The sequence below is a fragment of the Pelodiscus sinensis genome, chromosome 1 (assembly GCF_052426305.1).
Source record: "Pelodiscus sinensis isolate ZL-2025 chromosome 1, ASM5242630v1, whole genome shotgun sequence".
NCBI classification, from domain to species: domain Eukaryota; kingdom Metazoa; phylum Chordata; order Testudines; family Trionychidae; genus Pelodiscus; species Pelodiscus sinensis.
Window position 1 is genome coordinate 2,221,891 of NC_143052.1, and position 10,379 is coordinate 2,232,269.

At 66.7% G+C, this 10,379-nt stretch overlaps 1 protein-coding gene across 2 annotated transcripts; it reads right to left on the minus strand.

The window, feature by feature from the left end:
- Window positions 1-3,103: 3,103 nt before the first annotated feature.
- Window positions 3,104-9,934, minus strand: LEP (leptin). 2 transcript variants are annotated; one of them, XM_075924100.2, is made up of 3 exons: window positions 9,830-9,934; window positions 4,532-4,708; window positions 3,104-3,468 (listed from the first exon to the last, which is right to left on the minus strand). In XM_075924100.2, the coding sequence occupies exons 1-3, from the start codon at window positions 9,833-9,835 to the stop codon at window positions 3,106-3,108; spliced, it is 546 nt and encodes a 181-aa protein (XP_075780215.1). In that variant the 5' UTR covers window positions 9,836-9,934; the 3' UTR covers window positions 3,104-3,105. The 2 variants fall into 2 exon arrangements, with proteins under 2 accessions (XP_075780215.1, XP_075780209.1); XM_075924094.2 differs by lacking the exon at window positions 9,830-9,934 and adding an exon at window positions 8,503-8,621.
- Between the last annotated feature and the right edge of the window lie 445 nt (window positions 9,935-10,379).

Genomic DNA, 10,379 nt, shown 5'->3' on the forward strand with positions numbered 1-10,379 from the left:
GTGGGGGGCCCAGGGGACACTCCAGGAGCTAGGCAGAGCCCAAGGGGGGGAGAGGTTCTCCCCTTAACTCTGCCCCTCTGCGTGGGGGGCCCAGGGGACACTCCAGGAGCTAGGCAGAGCCCAAGGGGGGGAGAGGTTCTCCCCTTAACTCTGCCCCTCTGCGTGGGGGGCCCAGGGGACACCCCAGGAGCTAGGCAGAGCCCAAGGGGGGGAGAGGTTCTCCCCTTAACTCTGCCCCTCTGCGTGGGGGGCCCAGGGGACACCCCAGGAGCTAGGCAGAGCCCAAGTGGGGGAGAGGTTCTCCCCTTAACTCTGCCCCTCTGTGGGGGGGGGCCCAGGGGACACCCCAGGAGCTAGGCAGAGCCCAAGGGGGGGAGAGGTTCTCCCCTTAACTCTGCCCCTCTGTGGGGGGGGGGCCCAGGGGACACCCCAGGAGCTAGGCAGAGCCCAAGGGGGGGAGAGGTTCTCCCCTTAACTCTGCCCCTCTGCGTGGGGGGCCCAGGGGACACCCCAGGAGCTAGGCAGAGCCCAAGGGGGGGAGAGGTTCTCCCCTTAACTCTGCCCCTCTGTGGGGGGGGCCCAGGGGACACCCCAGGAGCTAGGCAGAGCCCAAGTGGGGGAGAGGTTCTCCCCTTAACTCTGCCCCTCTGCGTGGGGGGCCCAGGGGATACCCCAGGAGCTAGGCAGAGCCCAAGGGGGGGAGAGGTTCTCCCCTTAACTCTGCCCCTCTGTGGGGGGGGGCAGGGGACACCCCAGGAGCTAGGCAGAGCCCAAGTGGGGGAGAGGTTCTCCCCTTAACTCTGCCCCTCTGTGTGGGGGGGCAGGGGACACCCCAGGAGCTATGCACCTGTCCCTCCATAGGCCCCCTCCATTCCTGCCCCCATGGTCACTGTGTAAGGCCTGCGGGAACCGAGCGGGGGCCTCAGGAGCTCAGTGCACGAAGAGGGAGAAGCCGGCCGGCGCCCAGCTAAGGCCACATTGCAAACTCCTTCTCGGTCACTAAGGGCCCTGCCTGGGCCAGTGACCCCCCAGCGGGCGTGTGGGTGACCCGTGCGCACAGCTGTGTCCCGCCTGCCCCCCCCCCCGGGCAGCAGCCAAGGGGCAGAGCGGAGGGGGAAGGGCCCCGGGGCGGAGGCTGAGCCCTCGGTCGGGAAGTGCTGGGCCCGTGTAAGGGCCGGTCCGCGCCAAAACCTTCCCTTGCCCTGGCAGAGTAAATCCAGCCCCCGGCTCTGCCGGCCAGGCCAGGCCCCGAACCGCCCTCCCCCCGCCCTGGGGCCAGAGCCCTGTGTGACATAGTGGGGGGGAGGGGCTGTCCACGCCTGTGGCCCTGGGCCCACGCCGGCGGGGCAGGCACTGGTGGCCGTGTTGGGCTGGGGTGCCCCCTACTGGCCCGTGTCTGTGTGCAGGGCCCAGCGGGGTCCCTGGGGGCAGGTACGGAGGCCATGGCCCAGCAACAGCCCACGTGGCGAGGGGGAGGGGTTTGAACAGAGGAGGGGGGCTACTGGGGGGGTGAGTGACGGTGGCTGGGGGGGCAGTCGCGGCTGGGCACACGTGGAGAGAACAGACTAAGTCGAGCACTGGGGGCTCAGGGGCCTGTGGACCCGCCCGAGGGGGCTGAGGCTGCCTGGCCCTGACTCCGCTGCCCACATGGAACCGGGGCCGGGCTGGGCCTCCGAGAGGCAAGAACCCCTCCCCGTCCTACTGCCCGGCGGAGTCCCCTCTGGCTGCGGACGGGGAGCAGGGTCGGGGGCCCCCCCGCGCCGTCACCCCCTGCCACGGCCGGAGCCAAAGCGCAGGGACCCGCAGGGCGGATCCGTGTGCAGAACGGGCGCCTCCCCCCGCAAAGTCTGCCCGAGTTTCTGAACGGAAAGGCCACGAAATCCCCTCGCCAGGGCCACTGGGGACAGGTCAGCTGCAAAGGGATTCACTTTACTTCCAACCAGAGCACAGCAGAAATAAATACGCACGTCACAGAGTCGTAGCATCCCAGAGCTGGCGGAGACCGCGGGAGGTCACCACGTCCAGCCCCCCGCCCGCGGCAGGACCAGCCTGCCCCGCCGCGGCGCTTCCACCCGCCCCCTCCCTCTGGGCGGACGGGACCTTCCGAGTGACCCAGGAGGGCCACTAACCGCCCCTCTCCTCCCGCAGCGGGGGGCTGCCCCTAGAGAGGCAGCTGGGTCAGTGCAGCCCAGTTCAAACTTAAATTAAACACAAAATCGAAAGAATAAATAAATCCTGGAAACTTGCTCCCGGCCCCTCTGCTCCTGCCGGCAGTTCAGACTGTCCGCGAAGCACCGGGCAGTAGGGGCTCCGTGCGCTGCTCCTTGCTCGACCGGCAGCGCGGGGGCCTGGCTCGAGTCCGGGGCTCCGGTATCGTCGTGCCGCGCTGGCGGGGGAAGGACGCTGCCGGTCGGCGCAGCGCGGGGGCCTGGCTCGAGTCCGGGGCTCCGGTATCGTCGTGCCGCGCTGGCGGGGGAAGGACGCTGCCGGTCGGCGCAGCGCGGGGGCCTGGCTCGAGTCCGGGGCTCCGGTATCGTCGTGCCGCGCTGGCGGGGGAAGGACGCTGCCGGTCGGCGCAGCGCGGGGGCCTGGCTCGAGTCCGGGGCTCCGGTATCGTCGTGCCGCGCTGGCGGGGGAAGGACGCTGCCGGTCGGCGCAGCGCGGGGGCCTGGCTCGAGTCCGGGGCTCCGGTATCGTCGTGCCGCGCTGGCGGGGGAAGGACGCTGCCGGTCGGCGCAGCGCGGGGGCCTGGCTCGAGTCCGGGGCTCCGGTATCGTCGTGCCGCGCTGGCGGGGGAAGGACGCTGCCGGTCGGCGCAGCGCGGGGGCCTGGCTCGAGTCCGGGGCTCCGGTATCGTCGTGCCGCGCTGGCGGGGGAAGGACGCTGCCGGTCGGCACAGCGCAGGGGGGCCTGGCTCGAGTCCGGGGCTCCGGTATCGTCGTGCCGCGCTGGCGGGGGAAGGACGCTGCCGGTCGGCGCAGCGCGGGGGCCTGGCTCGAGTCCGGGGCTCCGGTATCGTCGTGCCGCGCTGGCGGGGGAAGGACGCTGCCGGTCGGCACAGCGCAGGGGGGCCTGGCTCTGGCGCCGTGCGGCGGCCGGTCCCCGCTAGCAGTGCTGGAGGCGATCCAGGCGCTTGAGGATGCCGTGCAGGTTCTGCCGGAGCCGGGCCAGCGCCACCACGTCCACGGTGTACGAGGAGGTGGCCAGCAGCTCCGTCAGGTTGCCCAGCACGTCGAGCGCCGGGGCCCTGTGGATGGCGCAGCCCAGCTGGGACGCCAGGGTCTGGAGCAGGCTCCGGAGGTTCTCGAGGTCGTTGGCGATTTGGGCTAGTGGCCCGTTTTCCGAGGCCAGGCTGGGGAGGAGCCTCTGGAACAGCTGCAAGGTCTGGTCCATGGAGTCCAGGCTCCCCAGGGGCTGCTCTCCCGGGATGAAGTCCAGGCCGTTGATCTTCAGGTTGAGAGGCAAGGGCTGGGCGGAGGAGAAGGCTGGTCAGCCAGGCAGGTGCAGGGCTGCCCTCTCCTCTCCCCGGGGGTGCCACCCCCACTAGGCCAGACAGCTCCTCTTGGGGCCAAGCTGGGACGGGTGGGCCCCCTTTCCAGGGGCTGTCGGCAGCACAGAGCAGGGAGGGGAGGGGCCCATGACCGGGGGGGGGGTGGTTCCACCTGCCTCCTGAGGCCCCCTGCCCTGGATTCACCCGGAGTTACCCTGGGGGGTCCCAAGCCAGCGGGGGAGAGGGCAAGGTCATGGCCAGTATCCCCTGTAAGCTGGGTGCTTGGGGGCCACTGAGGATTATCACAGTCGGCAGCAGGTGGTGCACCCCCTCACATGCCTCGCTGCGCAGAACAAAATGTATTCCGCACGCAGGAGAGGACACATGACAGGGGACGGTGCCATGGCATGCAAGGGGCACAGGCAGGAGAAAGTTTGCAGCCCGTGGCAGCGAGCGACTCCCTTTGGGGCGGGAGGAAGGACAGGCCCTGGAGCTGGCTCCATCCTCTAGCTGAGCCACTAGGCTGTCCTGGGCACCTGCTAAGCGGCTCGCGGAGCCAGGGGCTGCGAGGTGCAGGTCCGTAGGGCTCAGGGTGGGCGTGCGAGATGCACACGGAGCCCTGCAGAGCAAGGAGCTAGCGGCCCCGTGCGGGAGCGGACAAGGGGCCCAAAGCAGCAGGGGGTGCTAGCCGCCAGGACGGGACACCCAGCAGCCCGGCCTCGGAGGTTGGCTGTCCCAGGGAGGACTGTGGATTTAAGGCTCCCTCCAATTTGTCCGCCTCTGTGCGGAATAACGTTTGCTGTGTGCACCAAGGCAAGAGCAGATGTGCACCACCGATAGAAACACATGCGACCTGCTCTGGAGGCCTGTGGGTGCTCGGCTCATCAGCTGGGCGGCACCTCAATCTCTCCCTGCCACCGGCATCCCCCTGGCTTCTCTAGGCTGGCACCGATTTGCACCATCTGGGGGCTGGCCCGGGAGTCTGCTGGCGCCCGCGGGTGACACGCAGCCCCGTGGCCCCCGCTGGCTCGCCCCTCCTACCTGCTGCTCCGGGATGCGGGCGATGATGATCCGCGTGAGGGCTTTGGCGTCGGCCTTGACCTTGTCGATTTTCACCGGCCGGCTGGAGAAGAGGGGCAGCCAGACCCCGACCCAGAGCAGCCCGCAGAGCGGCAAGGGGGGACGCTGCATCTTCCTCCTGCCTTCTTCGCCGAGGCCCTGCGTGGGCGAGAGCGGGGCCGTGAAACACCCTCGTGTTTGTGTGACACACCCCTCGAACCCACGTCCGGGGGAGAGACGAACAAGGGAGCTCTACCGCCTTAGCTGAGCGCCAGCCGGCGTCATCGCTCCAGGGCTACGTCTAGACTGCGGCTTTTGCCGCAAGAGCCTACGCAAAGGAAGTGTGGATTAGCATATCGCCACGCTTCATTTGCATAATTCATTCAAGCGCTTTTTGTGCACTTTGGGGGGAGGGGGCTGTGCAACCCCCCCATTTTGCACAAGATTTTTATGCCTTTGCGGGAGAGAACATAAGAACATAAGAACGGCCGGACGGGGTCAGCCCGAAGGTCCATCTAGCCCAGTGTCCTGTCTGCCGACAGCGGCCAGCACCGGGTGCCCCAGAGGGGGTGGACCGAAGACAGTGATCAGGGCGGAGGTTAGTGCCTATGAGATAATGTTATTAGCTATCTGCTTCCCCAATTATCACCCCAATATCATCATCTCATAGACACTAACCCCCCCCCCCCCCACCCGCTTCTGTTCTAAAATCTGGTTTGTCAATTTCACATCTGTTCATTTTTTTGATTGTCTCCCTTTGGTATATAGGGTCGTGCCAATTTTCTTCCACTATTTGATCTGAGGAAGTGGGTCTGGCCCACGAAAGCTCCTCACCTAATAAACCATCTTGTTAGCCTGTAAAGTGCTGCACAGTCCTGTCTTTTGTTTCAGCTGCACCAGACTAACACGGCTACATCTCTATTACTATTTTTAAACTCTGTTCTAGTCCTGGCCTTCACAGCCTCCTCTGGCGAGGAGTTCCACAGGTTGATTACATGCTGTGTGAAGAAGAACTTTCTTTTATTTGTTTTAAACCTGCTCCCCATTAATTTCATTTGGTGTCCTCTAGTCCTTCTATTATAGGAACGAGTAAATCACTTTTCTTTATTCACCCTCTCCACACCACTCATGCTTTTAGAGACCTCTATCCTATCCCCCCTCAGTCTCCACTTTTCTAAGCTGAAAAGGCCCAGTCGCTTTAGCCTCTCTTCATATGGGACCTGTCCCAAACCCCGAAGAGGCCCAAGGATCTTGCGCAAAACGGGGGTTTTGCACAATAAAACCCCCTCCACGCTGCTTCTTTTTGTGCAAAAAGAAACGGCAGGAAATATGCTAATGAGATTGCGACTCATGCTAACGAGTCCCTCATTAGCATATTTTGTGCCGAGAAAACTCGGGGTGTAGACGTAGCCAACCTGCCCAGGCTCCTACAGGAAGCTCGAGAGGATCCAGGTTCAAATCCGCCCGGTGGCAGTTTGCAGCCGCCCTCGGCTCTGCCTGCGCAAGGAAGGAGCAGCCCCTGGAATCTGCCTCGGGGATATTTAGCCCGTGACGCGGTTGGAGCCAGGGCCCAGACCTGCCCCCCAGGAGCCCAGGAGCTCTCCCTGGAGGTAAAGGCCTGATGTTTCCAGCTGCATGGCCCGGGCACCTGCCGCCCTCCCCGGGGGTCGGACCGAACTGGGAGGAGTTTGGCTGCGCTGCCCCAGGGCGGGGCGGGTGCTGCATGGACCCAGGCTCTGCCCCACAGAGCCCCGGGCTGGTGAGCCGGCAGGTGGGACGGGCTCTGCCCCACAGAGCCCCCGGGCTGGCGAGCCGGCAGGTGGGACGGGCTCTGCCCCACAGAGCCCCGGGCTGGCGAGCCGGCAGGTGGGACGGGCTCTGCCCGACAGAGCCCCCGGGCTGGCGAGCCGGCAGGTGGGACGGGCGGGGAGCCGCTGGGGAGCGGTCGGACTGAACGGCTTCCCCGCAGGCGACAGGCTGTGTCAGCCCCAGGAACGGAGCCAAGGGCTCCTGGCTCTAGGCTGCTCCGTCAGCCGCAAGCTCGCCCCTCCCGGCAGGGCCTTGGCCTGCAGAGCAGCTCCCTGCCGCTCCCCACGTCCTCAGGTCACCCTGCGGCTCACTTGGCAGCCGGCTGGCGCCCTTCCCCGGCTCCAGGGAAGGGGCGGGCTGGCCGGGGGCGCATGCGGCTCCGCACCCTCTGTGCTGTGTCAAGGTTTCGCTTTGAGATTCCTGGCAGGGCTCCCTGCCTCGGGCCGGGATTCCCAGCAGAGCTGCCTGGGGCCGGGCCCTGGACTGCTCCCCGTGCCCCCTGGCTAGTCCCTCCTGCCCTGCAGAAAAGCCCCCCTGCCCCGGGCAAGCCAGAGCCAGCCGCGCCCCCCAGGCAAGCCAGAGCCAGCCGCGCCCCCCAGGCAAGCCAGAGCCAGCCGCGCCCCCCAGGCAAGCCAGAGCCAGCCCTGCCCCAGGGGTTCCTTAGGGTTCCTGGGTGCACAGAGCGGCCAGTTTCCCCTGTCCCTGCCGGGGGGTTCATGGCAGCGCTGCCTACTGGTGGGCGCAGGGCGGTGCCCGGGAGGGGCTGGTGATGAGCTGAAGCGGGGTGCGTTCAGGCAGTGAGGCGGGACGGAGGCCAGAGGAGCCGCGAGGCCTCGCAGCGCTCTGGGGCCGAGGTCAGAGGCCCGCGTGACTCTAGCTGGGTTCTGGCACAGTGCCCATCCCCCTTGCCTCTGATCCTGGCACAGTGCCCATCCCCCTTGCCTCTGATCCTGGCACAGTGCCCATCCCCCTTGCCTCTGATCCGCTCGCTGCCGTGCGGGAGGCGGGCAGCCCAGAGGGCAGGCCCTGGCGTCCGGCCTTGCTAACGGGTCACGTTACGGTGCCCAGTTATGGGGGCAGAGAATTGTCCGGCTGGGCGGACGCGCCGCCCGCTGCCCAGGCAGCCAGCCCCGGCCCCCCCCCGCACCAGCCCTGCCCGTCCGCATGTGGCAGGGAAAGTTCCCCTCAGCGGCTCGCCAGGCCCGGCCCCTCCGCCGAGCCCCTGTGCCAGGCACAGCCCACGGGCACCCGCCCTGGCGCAGGAACAGAGAGGGGAGCGGGCTGGTCCTTCCTGCCGGGACCCAGCGGGGGGCGCGTGCCCCTCCAGCCGCCTGGCGTTACCCGGGAAGGGGGCCGGGGGCCTGCCCGGAGCTGTGAGCAAGACCCGGCCTGGGAGACCCCCGAGGGGCAGCGAGGGACACGGGTGAGAACTCAGGACCGGTCGGTTTGCGCCCATGACTCTTTGGGCCCCGCCAGCCCCCCCCACCTGGGTGCAGTTTCACACGGGCTGGGTAGCACCTCGGGGTGGTTTGGCAGGGCTGGGACACCCGAGCGCCCCGAGGGAGCTGCCCCTCCCCCCCGCTGCACCCCCTGGGCCTTGGGCTGAGCTAGCACCAGCCCCCCCCCCCCAGCACATCAAGAGAGGACTGTGGCTCTGCTGGCATCACGCCAGCCCCAGGCCCCTGGGCACTCTTCGCCTCCCCTCCCCCCACTGCCTCAGTTTCCCTGACGCCTTTCTCCTGTTCTCACCTGCTTCTTTGCTTTGGGCTGCTCTCTCCTCAGCCCCCCCTCCCCAGGATGCCCCTGTCTAGCTGGGCTCACAGGACTCCTCCTCTCCTCTCCCCCCCTCCGAGAGGGGCAAAGCCCCCCCCCCGCCCCGCTTCGCACAACACTGCCACCTGGCGCTGTCCCTCCCACTCACCTCCGAGCATCAGCCCCAGTTACCAGCTGGGGAAACTGAGGCACGGAGCGCGTCCGGGACCGGCAGAGCCAGGCGGGGACCTCATCTGCCCCCAGCCCCCGCCCCACTCGCGGGGCCGCGGTCCCCGCCCCCCCGCGCCCCGAGGGGCTCTTCCCAGTCCGCGCCGGGGCAGAGGCGCGGGGCTCCGGCCGGGACAGGACGGGAAGGGCTCCCCCCACCTTACCTCCCGGCTCGCTTCCCGCCGCGCCGCTGGCCCCATGTCGGGCTGGGCCGGCTTATATAGCGCCGCGGCGGGATTGCTCAAGGGTTACTCATCCCCCCGGCTCCGGCTCCGGCTCCGGCTCCCCCCGGGCCGGGCCGCGCCGCGGGTCTTGGGCGCCCCTTCCAGCCTCCCGCTCCGGGACTAGCGCCCCCCACCCCAGCCGTGCGCCCCCTCCGCCCTTCCCCCCCACTCACTCCCCCTCCTCCGCCGCCCCTCCCCCCTCCCCGCTCCAGCCACCCCCCCATTCAAGGGATGAATGAAGGAGCCGGAGAAGGGGGTAGCAGGGAGGGGCAAAGCCGGAGATCGAGACAGAGCTGCCCCCGGGACTCCAGACCGACCAGGCTGGGAAGAGCTTCCCCCCGGCCTCCCCAAACTGAGCGAGTGGGCAACACGACGGCCAATGAAGGGGCGGTGGGTCAGTGGAAGTGACGCACACGCCCAGCGAGAGGGGCTAATGCAGCCCCAGGACCCCGGGGAGAGCCCGGAGTCGCGCCGACACTTCTCGGAAGGCGTGTGCGCAGCGGCCGGCGCAAAGCAAACAGGATGTTTGGAGTCATTAAACAAGCGCTAGAGAATGAGGGAGACTAGTTTATTGCCCTTCCGTAAAGCCACGGGACGCCCACATCTGGAGCACAGGACAGATGTGCTCGCCTCCTCTCCGAAAAGATAGGCCGGCGCTAGAAAAGGTTCAGAGAAGAGCAACTGAACTGATTTGGGGTTTGGAAGGGTCCCATGTGAGGAGAGGTTAAAGCGACTGGGACTTTGCAGCTTGGAAAAGAGGCGACTGAGGGGGGATAGGAGAGAGGTCTGTAAAATCCTGAGTGGTGGGCAGAGGGTGAATACAGAAAAGTTCTTCATTAGTTCTCATAATAGAATAACTAGAGGACACCAAATGAAATGAATGGGCAGCAGGTTTAAAACTAATAAAAGGAAGTTTTTCTTCGCTCAGCGCACAGTCAACCTGTGGAACTCCTCGCCAGAGGATGCGGTGAAGACCAGAACTTTAACAGGGTTCAAAAAAGAGCTAGATAGATTAATGGAGGTTAAGTCCATGAGTGGCTACTAGCCAGGACGGGTAAGGAAGGGGGTCCCTGGCCTCTGTTGGTCAGAGGGTGGAGATGGACGACAGGAGAGAGATCCCTTGATCTATCCCTCATCCTTCCACCCCTCACCCATCCAACCATCCTGCCACCTCAGCTACCCATCCATCCCCCACCCCCCTCCACCGCCCCCATCTACCCCACCCCCATTTCTCCATCCAAACCCGCTTGTCCAACCAGGCACCTACCCCCATGCCCCCATCTGTCGGGCTGTCTGTCGCAGGGCCCGGCCCGGCTGCGAGGGAGGGAGTGAGTCCTTTCCGCACTCTGGTGGGACAGAAACGCCGGGCCCCTCCCCCGCTCGCGGCCGGGCAAATCCGTATGAAGGGCTCTTCCTGCCGGGACTTTGGACTCCACTTTGACCAGGTCCGAGTTCCGTGCCCCAGCCGCGTTTCCCGCGCTGGATTGGTGACGCGGGACGCACCACGGGGCAGGGGCGCGCGGGGCTGCGGAGGAGCCCGGCACCTTCGGAACATGGGGCCGATGTGGCCTGCACCAAAGACACCCCGAGCTCGCTCTGGCCCCGAGCAACCGCTCCCCCCTTGTCCCGGAAACTGCCTGCTAGCGGCAGGGCCCTTCCAGCCTGGCTGAGCTGGCTTCCCTGCATTCGGCACCCAGAGCCGCGCAATATTTTCAAAAGCTGCGTGGGGGGGAGGGGAGGGTAAGGATGGGGGGGCTAGCGGAGGGGTGAAGAGAACAGCAGCCGGAGTGGGGGGCTCTGAGCTCCTTTCCGTTACG

Bases quoted from the DNA above. Each gene is read 5' to 3' on its own strand.
- LEP (XM_075924094.2), bottom strand. From the start codon at position 8,538: ATGGGGCCAGCGGCGCGGCGGGAAGCGAGCCGGGAG. The intron at 4,709-8,502 runs GTAAGGTGGGGG...TCGCCCACGCAG, and splicing joins GGCGGGAAGCGAGCCGGGAG to GGCCTCGGCGAAGAAGGCAG. The intron at 3,469-4,531 runs GTAGGAGGGGCG...TCCTCCGCCCAG, and splicing joins CCCGCATCCCGGAGCAGCAG to CCCTTGCCTCTCAACCTGAA.